At 45.8% G+C, this 23,753-nt stretch overlaps 1 protein-coding gene across 1 annotated transcript in view; it reads right to left on the bottom strand.

Annotated features, from left to right (window-relative positions):
• Positions 1-476: 476 nt before the first annotated feature.
• Positions 477-23,753, bottom strand: part of CC2D1B (coiled-coil and C2 domain containing 1B) — a 50,018-nt gene continuing 26,741 nt past the window's right edge. Inside the window, exons 9-25 of the mRNA XM_066597595.1 lie at positions 23,078-23,153; positions 22,925-22,987; positions 21,904-22,025; positions 20,367-20,439; positions 20,152-20,276; positions 19,590-19,740; positions 17,768-17,940; positions 16,681-16,806; positions 15,418-15,476; positions 12,970-13,086; positions 11,490-11,563; positions 10,916-10,974; positions 10,656-10,707; positions 9,659-9,758; positions 8,294-8,387; positions 6,690-6,818; positions 477-5,527 (exon numbers count right to left, since the gene is read on the bottom strand). Of these exons, the coding sequence (XP_066453692.1) occupies positions 5,525-5,527; positions 6,690-6,818; positions 8,294-8,387; positions 9,659-9,758; positions 10,656-10,707; positions 10,916-10,974; positions 11,490-11,563; positions 12,970-13,086; positions 15,418-15,476; positions 16,681-16,806; positions 17,768-17,940; positions 19,590-19,740; positions 20,152-20,276; positions 20,367-20,439; positions 21,904-22,025; positions 22,925-22,987; positions 23,078-23,153 (1,596 nt within the window). The 3' untranslated portion in view covers positions 477-5,524. The remainder of the gene's footprint in view (positions 5,528-6,689; positions 6,819-8,293; positions 8,388-9,658; positions 9,759-10,655; positions 10,708-10,915; positions 10,975-11,489; positions 11,564-12,969; positions 13,087-15,417; positions 15,477-16,680; positions 16,807-17,767; positions 17,941-19,589; positions 19,741-20,151; positions 20,277-20,366; positions 20,440-21,903; positions 22,026-22,924; positions 22,988-23,077; positions 23,154-23,753) is intronic.

Raw genomic sequence — 23,753 nt, 5'->3', positions numbered from 1 at the left:
ATGGACAAGAATGGCGCCATTGCTTTGGGGGAGGGGAGGAAACCACACCCCCATCCTATCTTCTAATCCTGGCCTATCACTTTAAATCGCCATACACTGTTGCTTTACCTTATGCAAACATCTGGGGAGACTTGGCCAGTAGCTGATATGATACATATTCGCCCATGTTCAGTGCTTTTAGAGGGTATATAAGCATGTAACACAACTGCATGGCACCGGTTGTCCGCCATCACCGGATTTTATAGGCTCCCCAGGAAGATCCTACGATACCTCACTTGTTCTGATGCAAAAACTAACCTTTGCTTGCTCCGTTGGCCAAGTCTAATCATTCTGTAACATGACTTTTTTCCTTTGGTTTCAACTATAAAATGTATTTTTCTTTTAATAAAAAGTTTTTATTTTGTAACGCAAGAGAGTAATATTGTGTTTTCTGCAGCCGATGAGCCGGAGCCTAAAAGCAGACGGACATAAAAAGGTGCCCCATTTCCATTTATTTTACTATACAGTAAATACAACATCTCCATATAGTACCATCCAGGAAGAGAATAAATTAAAACAAAATGGCTTCCTTTAACAGTCTGAACATTTACGCTTTACACATGGCACAAACATCTCAACTATGGGGAGAAACTGGAAAAAAAAAAACGTTGACAACTGTTGTGCCAGAGGCCTGCAATTTGGAGACATGATTGGCCTGAAAGGGTTAAAGGGAGCTTATCACCGGGTTCACGCTGCCCCAACCACGGCATGAACCCAGGACGGATATTCCCATTACCCCCTTGTATGTGGTGTTCTGAAACGCTGCCACGCAACCCGCCTGCAGCAGTATTCCCCCCTTTAGGGGGAGAGAGCCGTCCATCTGCATGCTGCAGGCAGGGCCATAGCGGGGCGGCCTGCCTCCGACTCAGAACAGAGCTGTCCATTTGCATGCTGCAGGCAGGGCCATAGCGGGGCGGCCCGCCTCTGACTCAGAACAAAGCTGTACATCAAGCTTTAAATTGTGTCTATTCTGAATCTCCACCGCCTTTCAGACCACCACATACACTGGGGCAGCCGGGCATACCTGTCCTGGGGTCATGCTACCGCTGGTTTGGGCAGCATGAACCCGCTGACAGGCTCCCTTTATTATGCATATGACTTGCTTGACTTCAGTTTAGAGCAGCAGTCTACATCGTATTGTTCTCCAGCTGTTGCAAACCTCTAGACCTCCCAGCATGCTGAGGCACTGCGTGTTGGGGGCTAGTTTTACAACAGCTTGAGAGCCGCAGGTTGGAGACCACTGGGTCATTCCAGGACAAATCAACTAAAGGGCAACACCCAAATATCTCAGATTTTAATGAAACATCGCACGCCAAAAATACAGGAGAGGGAGGGGGTCGCCGAGAACCACGATTATTGATAATTCATAATTGGGCTTCAGAATATCTGCCAGGTGACATGCTGTAGAATACGAGAGTCGTACCGAAAGTAACGCGAAAGTGGTCCCAACTTCTTTACTAACTGATGTGGATTGTTCACATTGCACATTTAGTTGGAGCGACTTCCTCTATACGGGGGTTTCAGACTCTTTTTCTTCCTTGCTGGTGAATAATGGCTTCCGAGGGTGGAAGTCTGCTCTGATCGTCTTGAAGCGATCAAAGCCAATGAAGATACGTTTTTTTGTGATCTGGTGACGGGGTGAAATGTGTGCGTAGCTTTAACATCTGGAAACGAAGAATTAGTGCATGCAATGGCGGCACCCCTCTTCTCCAAGGCCTATGAAGTTTGAGAGCCAGCGATTAGGGCAGAAAGTCATGGTGACTGGTTTTTGGGATGACAAGGGCGTCATGATCCTTGATTTTCTGGAACAAAGCCAGACCATCAACCGTAAGCGGTATGTGGCGCAAATGCATCGCTTTTAATGGAGACTATATGGAGTAGCTGCAACTCCGTGTGCAATGAGTGATCGCCATCAGTTAATAAGACGTTATGATCACGGATTATGTAGATTCATAACATTTTTTCCTAATGCTGTATTTCCAATACACGTTAAAGTAAATTTGGAACAAAAAGTTTAAATTTTGTTTTGGAACTGAGCCACCCTAGAAAGAAGGCTAAAAAAAAATGTATAGCTGTATGTCTATATGCCCCAGAGCTTGAAGTTTCTCACTACAATTTTTCAGGAAGGAATTCGGCGTTTTTAATAAAAAAAAAAAAAATCTCAACCTCTTAATGGCAATAAAATAAGGCATAATTAAAGGGGTTGTCTCACGCCGAAACGGTTTTTTTTTTTATTCAATAGGCCCCCCGTTCGGCGCGAGACAAATCCAAGGGATAGGTTAAAAAAAAAAAGTTTATTACTTACCCGAATCCCCGCGCTGCGGCGACTTCTTTCTTCCTTTACCAAGATGGCCACCGGGATCTTCACCCACGATGCTCTGTGCGGTCCATTGCCGATTCCAGCCTCCTGATTGGCTGGAATCGGCACACGGGGCGGAGCTACGAGGACCAGCTCTCCGGCACGAGCGGCCCCATTCACCAGGGAGAAGACCGCGTCTAAAAACGCCAGAAGACAGCGAATTTAGACGGATCCATGGCGACGGGGACGCTAGCAACGGAGCAGGCAAGTGAATAACTTCTGTATGGCTCATATTTAATGCACGATGTACATTACAAAGTGCATTAATATGGCCATACAGAAGTGCTGAACCCCACTTGATTTCACGAGACCACCCCTTTAAGAATACGAGCATGTAAGATACATTTTAGTGATGTGGGAAATGTTTGAGGCTTGTGTAATGTCTGTAGACACCGTATTGTTCTGACCATAAGATGCATTATTTTATTTATTTTTTTTTAAAGCAAGAATAAATCTTGCCAGTGTCCCTGCCCCTTATAGTCTGAATAGTCTACCCCCTTCTGTATCGGTTCCGTGTCCAAACAGCCGCAGAGCAGTGAGAACGCGGCTCATCCCTCCTCGACCCTGACAGCTGAGCTTTCACTTTGAATGAGTGATTGTAGCCAACCCCAAGCTGCAGGTACTGCCTAAACGTCTCTCTCCATCTTTCTTCTTCCGCCTCCTCTCTTTCCTCACTCCGTCTGCTGCATCCTGGCTCCAGCACACAGGCAATCTGTGGCCGGGAGATGAGGCTGAACGTATAGACAGAGCATTTATGGCATGGGAGAAAGCAACACCGTTAAATAATGTGCGGTTACCGGAGCTGAAGCGTTACTGGGGAGGGGTTAGGTGAATGGAGAGGAAGTGGACAGAGGACATCAGTGCTACAATAGGTCAGGAATGCAGGTGTGCAGTTTCACAGTGAACTCCCAGTGCACAGAGATGGCACAAGTGAACCTACAAGTGTGCAAGAAGATATATAACAAGAGGGCATCTGTTACGTTTAGAGGAAAGCAAATTTCATCACCAACATAGAAAGGGGTTCTTTACTGTAAGAGCAGTTAGACTGTGGCACTCTCTGCCTGAGGAAGTGGTGATGGCAAAATCCATAGAGGAGTTTATAAGGGGACTTGATGTCTTTCTGGAGAGGAAGGATATTATAGGTTATAAATCTTAGGTTAATTGTTAACCCGGGTTTACAGGCAGGTAGGAACTATTAGGGGTTGATCCAGGGATTAGTCTGATTGCCATTAGGGAGTCGGGAAGGAATTTGTTCCCCAAAAGGGCTAATTGGCTTCTGCTTTTGTTTTTTTGCCTTCCTCTGGATCAACAACACAGTAGGATAGACCGGCTGGACTAGATGGACATTGTCTTCATTCGGCCTAACAAACTAGGTTACTATGTATATACCTGTAGGTGGTCCTTGAGCACCACTGAAGTCTGAAAACAAGCATTTGTCAGATTTGGCTAAACACACAGTATTTCCATCCAAAGCGAAAATCCATGTGGACATTTTGTCCGAGCTGGAGAACTACATAGAGGTGTTCTGTTGTGCCCCACCCATCCCCTTTATTATTGCAGATTATAATACTATCATATTAACCCGCTTTCTACCCTACAATACCAACAATAACTGACACCAGTCTGGACTAGTTAGTCACATTAGTAGAAAATATTTTTTTTTCTCCTATTTTCTATTGCCTAAAGCCTGGGTGCGTCTTATATTCCGAAAAATACGGTCTGCGTCTATGTAAATGTGTAACACAAATCATTTATCCCAACTCTATGCAGGTAATAATCATTTGCATTTTAAATGGGGATTCTCCAAAACCCTGTGAGCTTATTGGTCAAAGCTTTGAAGAGGATTCCCTTTATCCATCCTTCAAATGGCTAGTTGTCTTGAGGATTCACTGATTGTTTAGCTGAACCAATTGTATTTCTAAAAGCAGATGTCCGACCTAATTCATAATATGAAGCATATTCAGGTGTATTCGGTCATATCTGATACCCCTTGAAAGGGTGTCAGTATAGAGTTGGTCACCTTGCAGATCTTCCTACCCCCAATAGTGTCTGAGATACGAATGATCAAAAATGATGGTTGTCTGTGACCTTAGGAAAATTGACCCCCCCCCCCCCCCCCCTGTATTTCTTGACTACTTGGATCTGGAATTGGGATTTTTTTTTATATACACCCCAGTAACGAAGAAAAAGTGCAAAGTTTCGTAAAACTTTTCGTAGATGGCCGGGTGTTACCCCTTTGGGTGATTTGTCCTGGAACGACCCCACAGTCGGAGAGATACAGCCCGTCTTAGAAGGCACACAGAACAGACAAAGCTGGAAACTTATGTGACGGAAATCAATGACCCCACAGTCTACAGACTGAATCGGTTAAAGGCACTTACAGGGAAAGACCAAACCTCTCCCTGCCAGAGTATTTCATGCTTGGGTGCGTCCTCATCATTGAAACCACCAAAGTGGGTGAAGAAGCGGACTGCGAACCCCTAAGTCAGGGTGATTAAACACCAATTCATACATAAAAGGGTCTCAGTGCAGCAGCTTCTTTACTCTGTCAGTTGATTATACATCAGCTAAGTTACGCACGGTGAGCTGCGCAGATTGGGAAAATTAGCGTTTCAGCACCAGAAGCAAATCTGTAGTCAAAAAATCCCTCCCCAAGGAAGAGGCTTTGCAATGCATTGTGGGTGGGTTCATTGCCAGTTTGGGATGGCGGGGTTGCAACCAAAAACAGGGGCCAGCAGCGGGTAGTTTTGTTGCTGCTGCACATTCTTGATTTTGCATCACACTTGTCCTCTGGTTTCGGATAACTATAGATCCCGATTTACATTCAACATATGAAAAGCCAGAGATTACTTCAAGGGCGACACAAGTGACATTGTTAGTAAGGTGTAGCGGCCGGCTCGGTCTAGGAGCTACAGCGGTTACCGGAGCGGTAGACATTCTGCACTGATAAATTCACGGATGCAGACGGCGTTCCTCCGACGCGCTTTGATGCTGTGGGAGATCCTTTGGTATGTAACTCCTCTCAGCCTGCAGGACAAGTTGCTCAGCAGTTAGCAGGCTGTCAAGGGTGTGGAAAGGCAGCATCTTCATTGGACAGGCTACCGTCTTCCTCCATTGTATCGCGGCTCACTGGGTAATAAAAGCAAGAAAACTAGATCACTGTCTATAATCAAAGGAAAACACAACAATGCAGCAGTACTTTGTGCACTCAGATACTGCGTTTCCTCAAGAATAAGCCCTGTCCTGATTTTTGGGATTAGCCCTAGCCACACCACATAAAAAAAAATAAGGAACAAAATATCTTGGTCCCGGGGGATTCTTACACCGCTCACCGGAGTTCCAGACGCTCGTACATCATCACTTCCTGGTTAGGGGATTCATAAATCGAGCCTCCAGGAAGTGATGGCTGTGACTGGTTTATAGAGCGCTGCGTTGACTGGTTGAACAGCTCTTGAGAACCAATCACAGCCATTGCATTGGTTGGCTGAGCCGCGGCGTTTGAAAGCAAAAACAGCAGCCATAACGTTGTGGAGGCGGGATTTGTGATTTGGCTGGCCACGGCTTAGCCTGTTCATAATCCCGCCTCCACAACGCGATGGCTGTGATTGGTTCATGGAACCAATCACAGCCATCGCTTCCTGGAGGGGGGGGATTTATAAATCCCATAGCCAGGAAATGATGTTGTATGAGCGGCTAGAACTGAAGAATGGTGCGGACCTCCAGAGAGCAGCGTAAAGGATCGTGGACCGAGCCTGGTAAGTAAAATAAGACATTCCCTGAAAAAACGTCCTAGTACCTCTGTTGGGCCAAAAAAATTAATATAAGACAGGGAACTAGGTGTATTTTTACAAGCATTTTTCTCTTGTTCCAGTCAATAGAAAAAGCAACTTTTTTGCAAAAAAGTCTCGCTTCAAAAATTAGAAGATGGAGTAGAGTATGACATGACAGATCTGACTACAGGGGTATTTGTGGTCTGTAACCATGGCAACATAAAGTGTTACAGTTAGGGCTTATGCGGGCGTATGTGGCCCGGCGTATTACATGCACATTTTTCTTGCGCATGAGACGCTGTGCTGGAAGCTCATTGATCTCTATCGGACCACCAGCGGTTTTCACGCATGACAAAATAACGCAGCATGTCCTATTTTGGTGTGTAATATTCACCATATAGGATCCGGGGATATACCATGCGCATTTCTGTGAATTGTGTATTAAGTATGGGGAAAATACACGCATTACACGCAGGCCACATACGCCCGTGTAAGGGAGCCCTTAATGAACTAATTACTACCTTTCTTGTAACGGGATCCATGACCAGCCATTTTTCCGTCACCGTCTGAAGGTCTTGTCCATTAAGAGGTTCTCGGAGCCTAATTTTAACTTCCAGCTTCCCCCCTGTTGGTTTTCTTCCGTCAAAGATCTGAAACGAGAGGATTGTAATAAGCAAAACTGTCCAAGCTATGATCTCTCCCACAACAGGTCACTGAGGCTGATGTGGGGTATAAACTGGCGTACGCCACAAAACTGTTTTTCCGCTTCCCTCAGACGGGGTCCAACCTAGGTTTTGGCAAAAAATAAGAAACAGTCCTCAAATAAGACTCCATTCGCATCTTGTTTTCAGCTCCATTCATCAGGGATCCCCACTAGGATGTCTGTTTAAATTCCCGGAAACGGCACTGATGAATGGGACACGGCCCACCACGCCTTTCTTTCTGGCACAGGATACCAGAAATGAATCAAAACCTGCCAAAATGCAGACCAATACGCTCCATCCAGGTCCGGTCCAGCGGTGGTGGTTTCCGGATTTTAAATAGATGCCCTCATAGGATCCTTGGATGAAGCCGAAAACAAGATGTGAATGGAGCCTAAGGGCTCATGTCCACGGGGAAAAGAAGAATTAAAATCCGCAGCGGATTTTAACTCTTCTCCTGCCCGCGGATCCGCACCCCATAGGGATGCATTGACCACCTGCGGGTAGATAAATACCCGCGGATCGTCAATAAAAGTGAATTAAAAAAAAATGGAGCATGAAAAAATCTGGACCATGCTCCATTTTCATGCGGGTCTCCCGCGGGGTCGGCTCCCGCGGGCTTCTGTTGAAGCCTATGGAAGCCGTCCGGATCCGCAGGACACAAAAATCACATTTTACTTACCCGCTCCGGTTCTTCTCTTCGGCGCCGCGCCATCTTCTCTCAGCCGCGGCCGGATCATTTTGCTTCGGCCCGGCGCATGCGCGGGGCACGTCACCGACGTCATCGTGCACATCCGCCGAGCCGAAGAATGAAGATCCGGCCGCGACGAGAGAAGATGACGCCGCCGCGAAGAGAAGAAACGGAGCGGATGGGAGGTGAGTTTATTGTCATTTATTTGTATTTTCAGCGCTCATGTCCGCGGGGCAGGAGGGACCCGCTGCAGATTCTACATGTAGAATCCGTAGCGGGCCCGATTTTCCCCGTGGACATGAGGCCTAAGAGGATCACAAAAGGGTTTGCTTTTTTTGCCCCCTCAAACAGCTACTATTGCAGTTCAGCCCCTAAAGTGAAAAACTGATTTGCAATACCAGACACTGCCTATGAGTGGCGCTGTTTCAGGAAAAAAAACGCACCCTTTTTTCCTTCCCAATCTCATATAATCTATTCCGTAGTGTAGCATGCATTCACTGTGGATGAGTAACATTCTACCCCCAAAATGAAATTTAAAGACCAAGTAAAATGATCCTGAAGGAGCCCCTATGTAATAAACATGCTATCATCTTCTATTTGCAACCCTTTTCGCAGGGAGCATTCCATGGCCTATATAAGACTCCGTACACCAACTTGTGCTCTTCTCAAGGAGAAACTTTATCGCCCCCAGACCCACATATATTATCATTGAAATAAGAGAGTTTCCATTTACCTCCACAATCTCCCGGATTTCACACTGCGTCTCCAACTTGTCTAGTTTAACACTGGCTGTACCAATCTGTTTGTCACTCTTGAGCAAGAATACTCTGTAAGGTAAGAGGGTCAGAGTAATGAATACCGAGGTAAAGTGTCCTACCAAAAGTAATTGGACACCTGAGCGAGAATCAAAAGTAGGACTTATTTCCATATGTTAATACTTAGTGGGGCTCCTTTGGCCCTAATGACATTGGATCCTCTCCATGGCATACTTTCTACTTATGTCTGACACTTCAGCTGGTATTTCCCTCCATTCATCCTGCAAATGTCTGCTGAGCTCTCTTAAAGAGGATGCATTGGCCCGTCTATATTGGTGCAAGGATCGTCCTCATTGGATAGTTGAGCAATGGAAGAATGTTCTATGGAGTGATAAATCACACTACTCCATCTTCAAATCAGATGGATGTACCTGAATATGGAGGATCCCGGGGGAACACCTTCTGCCTGAGTGTGTTGTGCCAAAAGTTAAGCGGAGGTTCAATTATGGTCTGCGGATGTTTTATGTGGCATGATCTCAGCCTGTTGGTTATAGGGGTAAGAACCATGTACACTGAGGTGTACCTTGCCGACAATGTGACAATACTCTGGGAATTGTCAGTAATACTCCCAACAAGACAACGCGCCTTGTCACAAATCCAACGCTGCTTTACATTGGTTTGAGGCTATGGATGTTCCACGATTGGACCGGCTGCGCAGAGTCCCAACCTGAACCTACTGAACATCTTTGGGATGAACTGAAACGTCTGGTCAGACAATATGAACAGCGTCCACCTTCTTCAAGGGCACTCGTCAGACATTTGCAGGATGAATGGAGGGAATACCAGCTGAAATGTATCAGATGTTAGTAGAAAGTATGCCACGGAGAGTATCCAATGTCATTAGGGCCAAAGGAGCCCCACTAAGTATTAACATAGGGAAATAAATACTACTTCTCACTCAGGTGTCCAATTACTTTTGGTAGGATAGTGTATACGTATGTAAAGAGAGGAGGGAGAAACAAAAAACAGCAATGATAAAGCTCTGACTGCTGGTCACATCTGGAAATGGCATAATAGTGGTCCCTACTAACATCCGGGAATAATAGGGAACACTATCGATCTCTAGGAATAATAATGTTACCTACAGACATTTCTCCTGTCTATATATGAGAACTAAATAAACGAATTCCTCTACTGGAGTTAGACCCCATCTCTGGAGTTAGACCCCATCTCTATGTGCCTTCTGAGCTCTCCATTAACCCAAGTAGTCGATACCCGCCAACATTCTGCAGAACAAAACCTGACCCTATATTTATAATGGCCACCCAATTCCACACACTCACCCCTTATGGAAGATCTCAAACTTGATGCCTTTAGCTTGCACCACCCTCTTAAAGCCTCTGTGGTTGCGATTAATGTTCAGTTTGAAAGACTGTTCATATTCTGAGGGAAGAAAAGAAAAGAAAAAAAAATCAAAATTCTGAAATAAGAAACACCCTTAGAAAACCGATAAGTGTTAGGGCTTATTCAGACGACCGTATATCGGCTGGGTATTCACGCCGGCCGATATACGGCGTTCCTCTCTGCAGGGGGAGGAGACTGGAAGAGCTGGGAGCAGTGAACTGAGCTCCTGCCCCTCCGCATAATTTGCAATGGGAGGGGCGGGGCAGAGCCAAGTCATGGAACTTAGCTCCGCCCCCTCTCATAGCAAATAGTGCCGAGTGGCGGAAAGGGGGCGGGAGCTCAATGCACTGCTCCCGGCTCTTCCAGCCTCCTTCCCCTGCAGAGAGGGACGCCGTATATCGGCTGGCGTGAATACCCGGCCGATATACGGTCGTCTGAATAAGCCCCTACGCTGCGGTGTCCTGCAGAGGCTACTCCTTCCCCGACCAGCAGAAAGTCATTTCTGTTGGCTGCCTTGCAGTGAACAGAGGATCAGCATGCAGAGACCTGACTGCAGGGAAAATTACTGATCAGGTGTGCTCAACCATTCTGCTCACGAGGTGGATGTGCACATTGTTATACACCATGAACACCAGGTGGCTCCATCCTATGCAAGTCAAAGCGAGTCTTTGGTCCTGGACAAACAAAGACGGACGCTTCTGTAGTGGATACTTTGTGAGGTCATATAAGTGGAAGCTAATTGGGTGACAGATGGAGGGCTACCTGGACTGGTCCTGAAGTGTATCGAGCATGAGGTAGATGATGGAACAGGATAGTGCAAATGTGGACGAGCCCTTACCAGTGTTTTAGAACTAGTGCATGATCACCCATTTATTGCAGCAGTTTGTTTTGTTCCCAATCTTATATACAGCAAACGCTGTGATCTGCCGGACTGACCTGGAGAGTTGGTGTTCTTCACAACATAAGTTTTATTCTTTTGAGGCTGTTCCTAAAAAATACAAAAAGGGAAATGTTATATATCACTGTAGCCTGATCCCCACCTACAGGTCTATAGAGTCCCACTAGTGCCCTGTACAAGTAATGTAATGGACCAAACACAGAAAAACTAAACATCAGTATTGATAAGTGTTGTTTCACCTCAGCTGGGCACCTTTTGGTGGCACTGACATTAGTTAATATACCGGTAGGTCTCTTACCGTACTTGGATATGGAAACTCAAACTTCACAAATGCATGCAAATCATTGGGGGCCATTCCTGTATAGGAGACAAACACAAAACCAATCAAAGGGGTTTTCTGGGATTTTGGGAGTTTTCCGAATAGGCCATCAATAGATGATCCGCGGGGATCCATCACTCCGAATCCCCAACAATCAGCAGATTTCTGGTGCCACTGGGAGTAGACTGCGCTGTCCGTAGTGCAGCGGCCCATGTTGGTTTTGCAGGCACAGTTCCCATTGAACTGAATGGAGAATTGTGCTTGCAGTACCAAACCAGGCCACTGCAATGTTAACAATGCTGTCTGCATTCAGTGCTGACCACACGGACAGCATTACTGAGAAATCAGCTCTTCGGCAGGGATCCCAAACAGCAGACCCCCACCGATCATCCACTGATGACATGTCTTGAGGATAGTTCATTGATAGAAAAAAAATCCAAAAAGTTCCAGACAACTTCTTTAATGTTTACAGCAGGGAAATCAGAAGCAGAAAACCTACAAAGAAGCCATATAATTAGAAACTAGACTCTGAGCTATATAGTGGCAGTCTCACCTGATGGGGCCGGAAGGTTAATGCCTCGAACTATAATGAGCAGCATCTCTGTACTACTGAGTTCTGAGAAAACTCTGTGGAAAGACGACAGTAACATTAATCGACTGCAGTATAATCGGCTTATGATATACGAAACAGCTATCGCACCATATTCCACTTTGACTCCTGGGGGTAAAATTTACACCCACAATGGATACAAAAATTCTCAACTAGGTGTACAAACCTGTGTGCCGGTACCAGTTTTTGCTTCTAAACGAATGGCAAGCAAGACTGGTTTGGAAGCAGGGAATAAAGTGGGATTCATACAGCATTCACATAGGATACCATATACAACTGATCTAGTATAAAGAATTCACAGTCCCTGTACCGAAGTCATGAGTGCAGTCTGTGTATCCTTAAAGTGAGCCATATGGTATCAATTCATACTACAGTCAAGTGCAAGAGGCCGAATACAGATACTCCAAAAGTGCCAGATCTAGAAGTATTACATGTTCTCCAGGACTACAATAAGGGGGGACTCAAAAGAATAGTGCAAAAGTAAGGCCACCTACACACAACCGGGTTGGATTCCGCATGCGGAATCCGACCCTGTGCCCAGCGGCTGACCCTGCGTACCTGTGCAGATTGTTCTTATTCTGTACTGCGGATACAGATTATGCCATGCAGTCGCTAGGCGATGACGTGGATCCCACGGCCTTTCCGCAATGATGATTGCGGAAGGGCCGCGGATCGGACGGCTTCCATTGACTTCAATGGAAGCCGTCCACATGGAATCCGCATAGAAATAGAGCATGCTGCAATTTTTCCCTCGTGAGCGGAAAATTGCAATTGATTTCCGCTCATGGGCAGGAAAAAAAAGACGCTTTTCCATTGCATGCTATGGAAGGTATTTGCTGCAGGATCCGGATGCGGACGCCTGCTCCGGATTCCGCAATGCAAATCCGTCCGTGTGCAGCGGGCCTAAAGCTGATTTCCTCATTCATGAACTGACATACAACAGCCAGAATTACCTCTAAAGATAGAAAAACTCTTCATGTTTTTAATGCACTTTATAGATGTTCGTTGCGGGCGCCATTGGTGACACTAGAGGACCTAAAACAACAGATCCCCGCTGTAGTGGAGTCCATAACAGAGGATATGTTGGACGTGTCTGTGCAGAACTGGACTAACGACTTGGCATCTGCCGTCTCACTTATGGCGCCCGCGTCAGACATCTGTAAGGTACATTAAAAACTTGGATAGTTCAACCTTTTCGTATCAATTTGGCTGTTTTATGTAACTTCACGTATGAAGAAGTTGGCTTCACTTTTGTATCATCCTTTTTGAATCGCCCTGTATTGGATAGTCTATCTTTAGAGTATCAGATTGGGCAAAGTCAGACTCTTGACACAACACCCCCCTTCCGCCTTGGTATTGGGACTGCAGCTCAGCCCCATTCACTCCTCCATTCCACAGCCTACAAAATAATGTAAGTTGATACCTGACAATTTTCAATGTCTTGTCCTCAAAATGATAGGGAGGAGGATCCAGGCCCTGAGCTTGTGATAAATGGAGGATCTCACAGTTTTTCTTGCAGTCCTCTGCCATTTTCTCAAACCTGAATCAAAAAACAAGCAATGTAAGAAGAGATTGCCGGAACACGACGGAGTCTCCAGGTATTATTCCCTGATGCTAGTGGAGAGTCGCTGTAAAACATGAAGCTCAGGGGCACCGAGTGTTCACAGATTACCCTTACAGCTTACGCAAACATCGCTATGTAATGTTTTTCCTGCTGAGAAATGATCAGTCGGTGGCCACTTGTCTTGGAGATCACTAGAGAGATCCCCCCAAATATCATTCTAAGCAGGGCTGGTCCAAGCAGGATAACCCCTTTAAATATGGAATTAATCACGATCCTACGAAAAAGTAATTGGACTCCTGAGTAAAGGCCCATTTACACGGAGCGATGATCGCTCAAAAAAAATAAATAAATAAAATCGCTCAAACACAGTGACAGGTTTGAGCGATCATTTTGCATAAACTATTAAGTAGCTACTCAGCTACTTAATAACTTATTAGCATGCAAATGAAGCCTTTAGCTCAATGCAGTTAATAGCTGGAGGGCTCTTATCTGCATTCAGCTCCTTTGTTCTCCGATGGGTTAAATAGCTGAAATACTATTAGCACTACCCACGGAGAACTCAGCATGCGGTCTTGAAAAGACCGCACAACGATTTTTAGGTTGGCCTGAATTGAACGATCAAGGAGCAGTGCACAAAAAATGAACAATGGCCGGGTGTGTAGCCGCAACGATTAAAGTGCAAAAGATGGCTTTAGAGCAAAAGTAGTATCTATTTCCATATCTTAATACTTAGTGGGGCCTCCTTTGGTCCTAATGATATCGGATACTGACAGTGGCATACTTTCCACTAACATCTGATACACTTCAGCTGGTATTTCCTTCCATCCATCCCGCAAACATCTGGTGAGTTATCTCAAAGATGATGCATCAGCCCATCTACAGTAGTGCAAGGAGTGTCGTCCCTGGACAGTTGAGCAATGGAAGAACGTTCTTTGGAGTGATAAATAACACTACTCCATCTTCAAATCAGATGTGCGTACCTGCGTGTGAAGGAGACTGGAGAACGGCTCTTGCCTCAGTGTGTTGTGCAAACAGTTAAAGGGGTTGTCCCGCGGCAGCAAGTGGGTCTATACACTTCTGTATGGCCATAATAATGCACTTTGTAATATACATTGTGCATTAATTATGAGCCATACAGAAGTTATAAATGTTTTTCACTTACCTGCTCCGTTGCTGGCGTCCTCGTCTCCATGGTGCCGACTAATTTTCGCCCTCCGATGGCCAAATTAGCCGCGCTTGCGCAGTCCGGGTCTTCTGCTTTCTTCTATGGAGCCTTTCGTGCAGGATGCCGGCTCCGTGTAGCTCCGCCCCGTCACGTGCCGATTCCAGCCAATCAGGAGGCTGGAATCGGCAATGGACCGCACAGAAGAGCTGCGGTCCACGGAAGAAGAGGATTCCGGCGGCCATCTTCACAGGTAAGTATAGAAGTCACCGGAGCGCGGGGATTAAGGTAAGCGCTCCGGTAAGCTTTCTGTACGTCCCTGCATCGGGGTTGTCTCGCGCCGAACGGGGGGGGGGGGTTGAAAAAAAAAAAAACCCGTTTCGGCGCGGGACAACCCCTTTAAGTACAGCAAAGGTACCGTTACAATCTGGAGATTTATGGTCTCGGTCCGTACGGAGGTGTACATTGACGTTCTAGACAAAAATGTGCTGCAGTGGTAATACTCTGGGAAGGGTCAGCAATACTTCCAACAAGACAACACAACTTGTCACAAATCCAACTATGTTTTTCATTGCTTTGAGGAGGTGGATGTTCCACGATTGGACTGACTGCACAGAGTCCCGACCTGAACCCGACAGAATGTCTTTAGGAAGAAGTTGAACATTTGGTCAGGAAATTTGAACAGCGCTCATCTTCTTTGAGAGAACTTGACAGATATTTGCAGGATGAATGGAGGGAAATGCCAGCTGAACTGTATCAGAAATTAGTAGATGGAATGCCACAGAGAGTATCCAATGTCATTAGGGCCAAAGGAGCCCCACTAAGTATTAACATATAGAAATAAATACCATTTTTGATTCCTGCTCAGGTGTCCAGTTACTTTTGGTAAGTTAGTGTACAGCTCGCGAATATTTAGATGGGTTTTCTGGCCCATACTTGGGAGTCGGGCTGTACCTGCTATTACAGCTCAGCCACGCTCAGTCCCATACACTTCAATGCACAGTACGAGGCATAGCGGTGCTCATCGCTGCACAATGTACTGCAGTGAAGGGGGCCTTGTTGCTACAGTTGTTGCCCCTCTGTTCTGCTGGTGGGACCCCAACTGATCACACATTGTGAGAAATACCAAGCTTTAAGAAACTTACCTTGTAGTTTCGGCAACATTACCCATGTGTGTGAACTGCTTGGAGTATCTCATACATTTCTAAAGAAAAACAAGATACAATTCAGTCTAACTCCTAATTCCTACAGGTCTTCACAGTTAACTGGTAGTCAATTAATTTCTTTTAGGTGCATTAAAGGGGTTGTTTCATATGTCCCATTAGGGGATTAAGACATCAAAATCGGTTAGTCACCCACTCAGTACCCTCTTGTAGGTACCTCTGGGCAAGGAGAAGGGCAGTTGGATGTGTCGCTCCAGATCACAAGCCCAAGATGGTCCCTGCAGCTTCTTAGCTCTGTACTTACAGGCTATTCAGCGCCTCAGCATGGTGGTTCTTACGGCTCCAGGAGTTGTCAGAGGCTAAACTGGGTCCCCCTGATCCCTAGTAGTTGGATGATGGTGAGGGTTCAGATCAGTTACGTTACTGTGTGTTCTCCAGCTCCGAGAGCCAACAAAGGTCTGGGATCCTCAAAATATTCCTCAGAATGAGGACTGTACAAGAAAGCTTAAAGGGGTTCTCCGGGACTCATAACATTGATGATCTAGTATAAATAGTATATCAATGTGAGTCCACCACTCAAAATCCCCACTGATCAATGATCACTTGGCCTATCAGTGCGGACAGCACTAGAAGCAGACAGCGCTGTCAACACGGCAGTGGCCTGGTTTGGTACTGCAGGCGCTGCTCCCACTGATTTCAATGATAGCTGTGCCTGCAGAACCAAACTAGACAGCTGCAATAGGCATAGCGCCATCTGCTTTCAGCACTGCCTGCATTGACAGCAGGCCTGGCGATCGGCAGAGGTTCTTAGAAACGGACTCCCACCAATCAACGATATAGGATAGGTCTTCAATAGTATTAGTCCTGGAGAACCTTTTTAATGGAGCTTTTTTATTACTTTCTAGAGACTGGATGCTGCAGGTTATTCTTTTTAGGGCCGAGACTCTCTCACTGCACTTCTGCTCCCTTCAAAGATTAAGGAACGGCCCCCGGTACCCCAATAATTAGCCAAAGTTCAGAGCTGCTAAGAAAAAGCGTCTTTGACCGACAGTCCCAACCTGCCCAAGTATTGCGTGGTCGGCTAATCACTTTATGCTGGGAAACAAAAGAAGAGTTCTGTTCTGGAAACTTCATTAAACTTTTCTGGTACTCATATTATACTATAGATTTATGTAATATGAAGGGCGGAGCGTCACTCTGCAGGCATAGAACTGGTGACATATTTAGGTGGTTCACGCTACGTACCTCATGCTGCTCTTGAAGAAGTTTTATCAGCTGAGCGTAAACCTCATCCGAGTTCTGTGGTGGCCGGCTGTCCTCATGTTCAACCACAACAAAGTCACTATCCTCATCCATAGGGGGAGGAGGAACCTGCGACGGGGGCGAATTCACACCAGTGAGTGGAGTTGTACATATTTAAAATAAAGTGATTCTAATAAGGAAGCATATGCTAAACTTTACCGCCATTTTCCAATGTGTGTGTGTGTGTGTATATATATATATATCAGTCTATACAAATATTGTATCACTTATACAAAGTTACAGCACGTATTATACTTCAGAGCTGTTCTCATAATTCTGTTGGTTGTTATTACAAACTGTGAACAGAAATACCCCCAGAAGCTTAACTGTGCCCCAAAATACATGTTGTTTTTCATACATTAGATTATTGCTGGGTGTAAAGAGGGTCCTTTCAAGAATGCAAAAATCACCAGAAAACAAACAGTACAAGCCAGTAGGAATACTGGGAGACTTCAGCCTGAAGACTGCAGAATTCGGAATGAAGCTCTGGAGTATAATACAGGATGTAAGTCAGGATCAGTAGTGGAGAAGTAATGTAATGTATGTACTCTGTGAGTCTATTATCAGAATAGTGAGTGCAGCTCTGGAGTAGAATACAATATATACCTCAGAATTAGTATTGTATGTACACAGTGACTCCACCAGCAGAATAGCGAGTGCAGCTCTAGAGTAGAAGGCCGCTCTCACACAGCCCGGTTTTACTGCAATTAGTGCGCCATTTCAAACTCTGCGGTACAAGGCTCCTATTGATTTCAAAGGGCTTCGCAGACCTGCGCTCGAATGTTGCATTGCTAACGCCAAGATTTTCTAGCGGTGTCTGCTCTATTTTTGTGCACTTTCGTCACCCATCACAATGATGGGGGGGGCGTTAGAAAGCGCTGTCATGCGCTGTACAATGTGTTCAAAGACACAGCGCAAAATTGCGGTAAAATGCAGTGATTTTGAACGCGGCGTTTTGTGAACATGTGTGAGAGCGGCCTAATACAGGCGGTAACTTGGGATCAATACAAGATAAGTTATATGCCCTCACCTTACTAATGTCCACCAGGGTGCCACTCTTGAGTTTGTCAATAGAGGCCTGAAGAACGTGGGCGACTCTCATGTGCTGTTTAGCAAGTTCCAGATTGTTGTTCTGCTTGGCTTGTAGAGCGGCTTTTCGGTATTGTCTTCTCCGGTTCTCCAAGAACTCCATTTGCTCCTGGACTGCAATAGTGACAAGAAAAGAACTGGAGTTGGCGGTGACACCCGTGTAGTAAGAAGGCAATCAAATGATAGACCCTCGTCCAAATCCTGTCCAGACACCACAGACCTGATATTATAGATGCATTTTGGGAGGGCCGGGTCCTCTCACATGTAGCTTACAACTCTGCGCAGGGAACGGCCGGCACATAACATGTATGTGATGGTGTGTGGAACAGAAGGGGACCCTGAAGTAGTAAGTAGGGTCTCCCTTATTTATGTCTGGTCTGGGGTAAGAATGAATTTTGGTCTGATTCGGGGGTCTTAATATTGAGGGTCTGTTCTGAAATAATTTACAGGTTTCATTTGCCCACTAATAGTAATAAATCTTAATAAGATACACTCCTTGTCAAAAAAACATCCCTCCCCTAGAAGGAGTTGTCGGAATCGAATTAAACTTTATATGTGCGATTGTAACGTTGATATAAGTAAGTGATTACAATATCAGTTTGGATACAAGATGTGATACCGGTGGGCATGGAGGCATACAGGTTCCATATGGTATCCAGCGGAATATTGGTCTATACTCGCTGTAACTGAGCCTCTAGATCGTGGAAACTCGTAGTCTGTCGAAGTTGGCATCCCAGATGGTCCCGTACATGTTCTATTGGTGAGCTGTTATTGTCCCTTGCACCACTACTAGGGATGACCGACTATCATATGCGATGGCCCCCTAAACCATCACACCAGCAGGGGGCAGTGTGCCGCTCCACAGCAAAGACAGGATTGAGGCGCTAAGCCCGAGGTCTCCAAACACGAAGGCGGCCGTCGTCAGTGCCCAAACTAAACCTAGATTCATCACTGAAGACAATCCGTTTCCACTCCATAGCATCCAGTTTTGTCATTCATGACACTATTGCAAATGTAGGTGATGGTGGGTGTCAAAGGCCGTACATGTAATGGGCACCATGAGACCAAACATCCTTCAGCCAAGCTCCTGAAAATGGTTCCGACAGACACATGGCCCTGTAATGATGGCGCCCCCTGTCTCTGGATGGCGGACAACAAACCAGTTGGAACTCCTTGTGCTTTTCAGACGATTAGATGATGCTTTCTACTGGTGGTCTGTAGGGGGTGTCCTGAGCTCTATCACCTTGTGTGTCCTCACACATCCACTGGTCCCAACACCTCCTAACAGTTTGGTCAGAACCGTCCAGCTTCTCACATCCCAAATATGCGCCCCCCTCAGACTCGGGTAATGGGTGAAATCTCTTCTCTGCTTCGTAGAGTCGTCTAGTGGCCAACAAGCTCTATACAAGCGGAAGAAGAGGTCACTGCACACAAGGAGCCTCTAAGAGCCTTTTATAGGCCAAGGGGGGAACCACTTTTAGGGCCTCCGGTGGCAAGACCGTTCATCCCATCATTTACATATCTGCCTGAGATGTAACTGCATGCCGAGTTTTACAGCAAAATGACAACTTCTAGGGGCCGGATTCTTTTTTGACAAGGAGTATAGTTGACAATGAGTCAAATCTGGTAAACCAGACAACACATTTTCTGTAGGTGTTCACGTCGGACCTTCACCCGACTGAGGACCCTCTCTACAACTAGCTGAGTCCCCCGCTGTATGCACAGGAGAACAGCGCACTGGATATGAAGGTCTCCATTAATACCTGCAGGCGGGAGATTTTCCGGGGATGCTGTGGTACCGGCACCTTTGGCTTTGAGGGACATTTCATCTGGTTGTGGTGCAGCTGGTGATACTTGCGGCTTCACAACTTGGATTGGTCTTTGAGGGTTGGGTTTTTTTGCTGGCTCTTCATCCTAAGGAAAACCGTAATTCTAATAAATATTGCAGCTAACATTTGTTTACATATTACCGCAATATGATAATAGATACCAATCGTAATCTTAGACTAAGAGCTCATTCCCACGGTCGTATGCATAAAACGCTGCGCGGACCCCATAGCGTTCTACCGCTGTGTAAGCCAGCTATCACCGCGTATGGCAGCGTACCTCTTACACACTGTCCTATGCAGTGACTTTTTTTTTTTAGTTTCCACGGTCTCATAGCGTCGTTGTATATGCAGCGCCACGCACACACAATGTATTGTGTACTGCAGGAGGAATGAAGCATCATGTATGTGTTGCAGTTACCCACCTGAAAGCCCCTTGTGATTTACATGTTAGTTATACATATGAACAGCTTAGTAATGAGAAGAGACGTTTGCCAACCTCATCATCTTCCTCCTCAGCGTCTTCATCTTCCTTTGCATTTGCCAGCTTATGGGCAGCTTCCAACGCTTTCTCTACACTTCCTTCACCTTCTGCGTTCTCCATACCAGGAAACGGAGGGAAGCCTAGTTAAAAAACGAGACCTTTACTCCATGATGCCCAACGGCACCTAAAACATTCATCTGTGTCCCATTATATAAAAATTAAGCGTTTACCTGGAGGAACAGGGAGCTCTGCCAGATTCACCTGTCTCCCAGCTTTATGCGCTCGGATGGCATCCTGGTATTGCTGCAGGTAAATAAGCAAGCGACAGGTTAATTGGCTTCCTATGGAAGTGGTGTCCGTGTATATGTCCGAGATGGAGAAGTGAGAATATGCACTTGCTTGGGGACAGGGACCGATGTCAATGAGGACTATAATCACACATACACACACGACTGGAAACAAATCCAGGCGCTGAGCTCTCCTTAGGCTGGTCTCACACGACCGGTTTTGGATTGCGGAATCCGCGATAGTCACCCGCACAGACAACAGACATCCATTAACAAGAATAGAGCATTTGCATGTCCGCTCCAAAATAAAATCGCAGCATGCTCTATTCTTGTGTAGATTCCGTACGCTCGGCTTCCAGTGAAGTCAATGGACGCCATGTGACTTGCGGCCCTTCTGCAATTGACACTGTGGAAAGGTCGCAGATTCTGTGTCATCCTGCATGTCCAACGGCGGCTCGCCACAGCCATCTGCAATACAGATAATACAGGTAGGCATGGACGCTGGCCGGGGACAGGGCTGGATTCTGTTGCAGGCTCCTGCATGCGGAATCCGACCAGTCCACGTGAGATCGGCCTTCATACATGTTTGCCAACAGATATTCAGTAGTTTGTTAACTTTCTGGAAAGCTCTATAGCGTTTGATGCGTGACTTTGTTTACTACCCTGTGGATCATGAAAAGAGGTGCAGCCCTCTCCATGGAGACACATTGTTGGCCCTGAGCGATGGTAAACATGGCTTTAGTCTTGACTAACCCTGTAGGAGTATGTAGCTACGAGCCGGTGTGAAATAAAGACTACACAGCAGGTATTAGGTAGGTTATTAAAGCATCTGAGAAGGTTATATCATATTGGTAGTATATGCCATAACATTACGATCGGTGGGGTCCCAACTTCTGGGAACCCCGTCAATGCCGGCACTCCCGCTGTGCAGGGAACTGCAATGCACCCCAATCCAAGTGAGGGTGAACACCCAATTGCGTTTTTTTAACGCTGCGATATTGCAGCTTTTTTTAACGCGATTGTCAATGGGACTTTCTAATGTTAAAAATGCATCACAAGTTTGTGCTTCGCAATTTTTGCGCGATGCGTTTTTAACATTAGAAAGTCCCATTGACAATCGCGTTAAAAAAATGCAGCGATATCGCAGCGTTAAAAAATGAAAGTGGGTGTTCACCCTGAATGGGACTGTACTGTAGAGAGAAACCCTGATTGGATTTCCCAGTCATGTAACCTGCATGACCTTCAATGGAGCTATGATTACCCATCGCCAACATAAGACTGCCAAATGTTTCGGTGGATCAAAACGGCTGACAGATTTCCTTTAATGATTCAGAGGATCGGTGGAGATCCCAAAAGTCAGACCCCACCGATCAAGTAGTGACGGCACATCCTAGCAATAAGCCATCACTTCTAATAGTAGGAAAACCCCATTAATAATAATGAAAATGATGAAGACATATCCTGGACCTTTCATTAATACCTTGACAATTCTTTCATGCATTCTTGCTTTTCTGTCATCACCATTGGCTTTGGCTTGCTGTGCTGCAGATTTGTATCGTTCCATCCTCTGCTGCAGAGCCTGCGACACAGAACTAGCCGGGGCTGCAATACCGCAAAGAAAGCAGAGCATGGTCAATACTGGCTCTTTAAGACTCACTCCCCTTTGCAATTCCTTAATATACCTCCTTAAAAAGTTGTCTTGTCACAGACAATACTTTATAAATAACAAGATTTATTTATTTTTTATAGTGCAAGTTTATTCCGCAACGCTTTCAGGTAATTTATTTATTACCCCCCACCAAGCTGGGTACTTATTTTACCGACATCGGAAAGATGAGTCAACCTTGAGCCGGCTGCCTGAACCAAGCGGGGATTGAACTTGCAACCTTCAGGTCATGGTCACTGATTTTATATTCAGCTGATTGTGTAGGAGGAAGGCAGAGGCCAAACATTCCCTCTGTAGTTGGGACCCCCTATGAGGACATCCATATGCTCCAATAAAATCCTATTGACAGGGGGCGCCCTAATAGGAGAACCCTTATTACTTCCCCAATACACCCTGCTTTTACCAGATTTGCTTCCTTTACAAATGTGAGCGATTCATTAGTAGCGAAGAGTAGAATTAGGAAAACTAATATCGCTGCCCACGACTCACCACTTCCACCATTTGCGGATCGCAGTCATCTGGCACTTAATATTCTAAATCTAACATTTAACCCTTTCCAATCCACTGTCTGACGTCTAAAGACATTCTGATTGAAGGCTGTACAGCTCTGATGTCGGAAGACGTCCGGCTGGGTGTTCTTACTGTATATTGCTGGCCGTTCTGTTGTCGGGGGGCCTCTCCAGCATGTCCCATACTGCAGTACTGGTTCTAGCCAGCAGATGGTGCCATTGTATAATAGCAGAAAGAGAAAGCCCCCTAGGAAACCCTGAATCCAAAATTGGATTGCAAAGGGTTAATATGCAAAAAGGAAAAACCGTGGCACGTCTTCTCTCACCTGGCGTGGCTGCAGGGACAGATGGTTGGGGCTCTGACGCTTCTGGAGTCTTTATGGTCAGGTCTAAAAGTTACAAAGAAAAAAAAAACTAATACAAATGCACCAAGTCTGTAGGCTTATTTCATGGCTGGTGTGGTCTCTGCTGTTACATACCCGTTAGAGCAGGAGGCATCTGACTAAGATCCACAGGCTGACCGCTGTCCACAGCTTCTAGCATAGGACCGATTTTCTGAAATAAGAGAAAACACAAATCTAATGGGAGAAATGCACTGCAGGGGTTAAAAATCACGGTCAAAATGGTGTATATATAATTACATCACCATAGAAGCTCCCTCACACAGGCATTTTTTACCGCATAGCACAATCGCGGGTTTTGCGCTTAAAATACGCAGTAATACATTTTACATTCCTTCCAATGGTGTCTCTCACCCCGCCCACGTGAAATGCGCAAGAAAATTTTTTTGACATGCTCTAACTTGCCGCGTATTACATATGCACATGTCAAGATACTGTATGCGGATTTGTCCCCATACAGCAGTACGCAATGCACTGTGTACTGCGGTGTGCTACCTACGCAGGAAATACGCTGGAGAAAAAGCCTGCATAAGAGAGGAGTTGCCATTTTGCTGCAAAACTCGGCATGCAGTTCCATCTCAGGGAGATATGCAAATGACTAGAATTGTGGTGTGATGCAAATGATGAGAGTTGTGGTGCGATTAGATGAACGGTCTTGTCACCTTGGCCTATAAAAAGGCTATTATTTCCAGTCCCAGTGCCGTTTCTGTAGAGACGCTTCATGCCGTAGATTAGTCTTCCCCCCTCATTATAT

The sequence above is a fragment of the Eleutherodactylus coqui genome, chromosome 3, assembly GCF_035609145.1.
Source record: "Eleutherodactylus coqui strain aEleCoq1 chromosome 3, aEleCoq1.hap1, whole genome shotgun sequence".
Lineage (NCBI taxonomy): Eukaryota > Metazoa > Chordata > Amphibia > Anura > Eleutherodactylidae > Eleutherodactylus > Eleutherodactylus coqui.
This window is presented reverse-complemented; position numbering and strand designations above follow the sequence as displayed.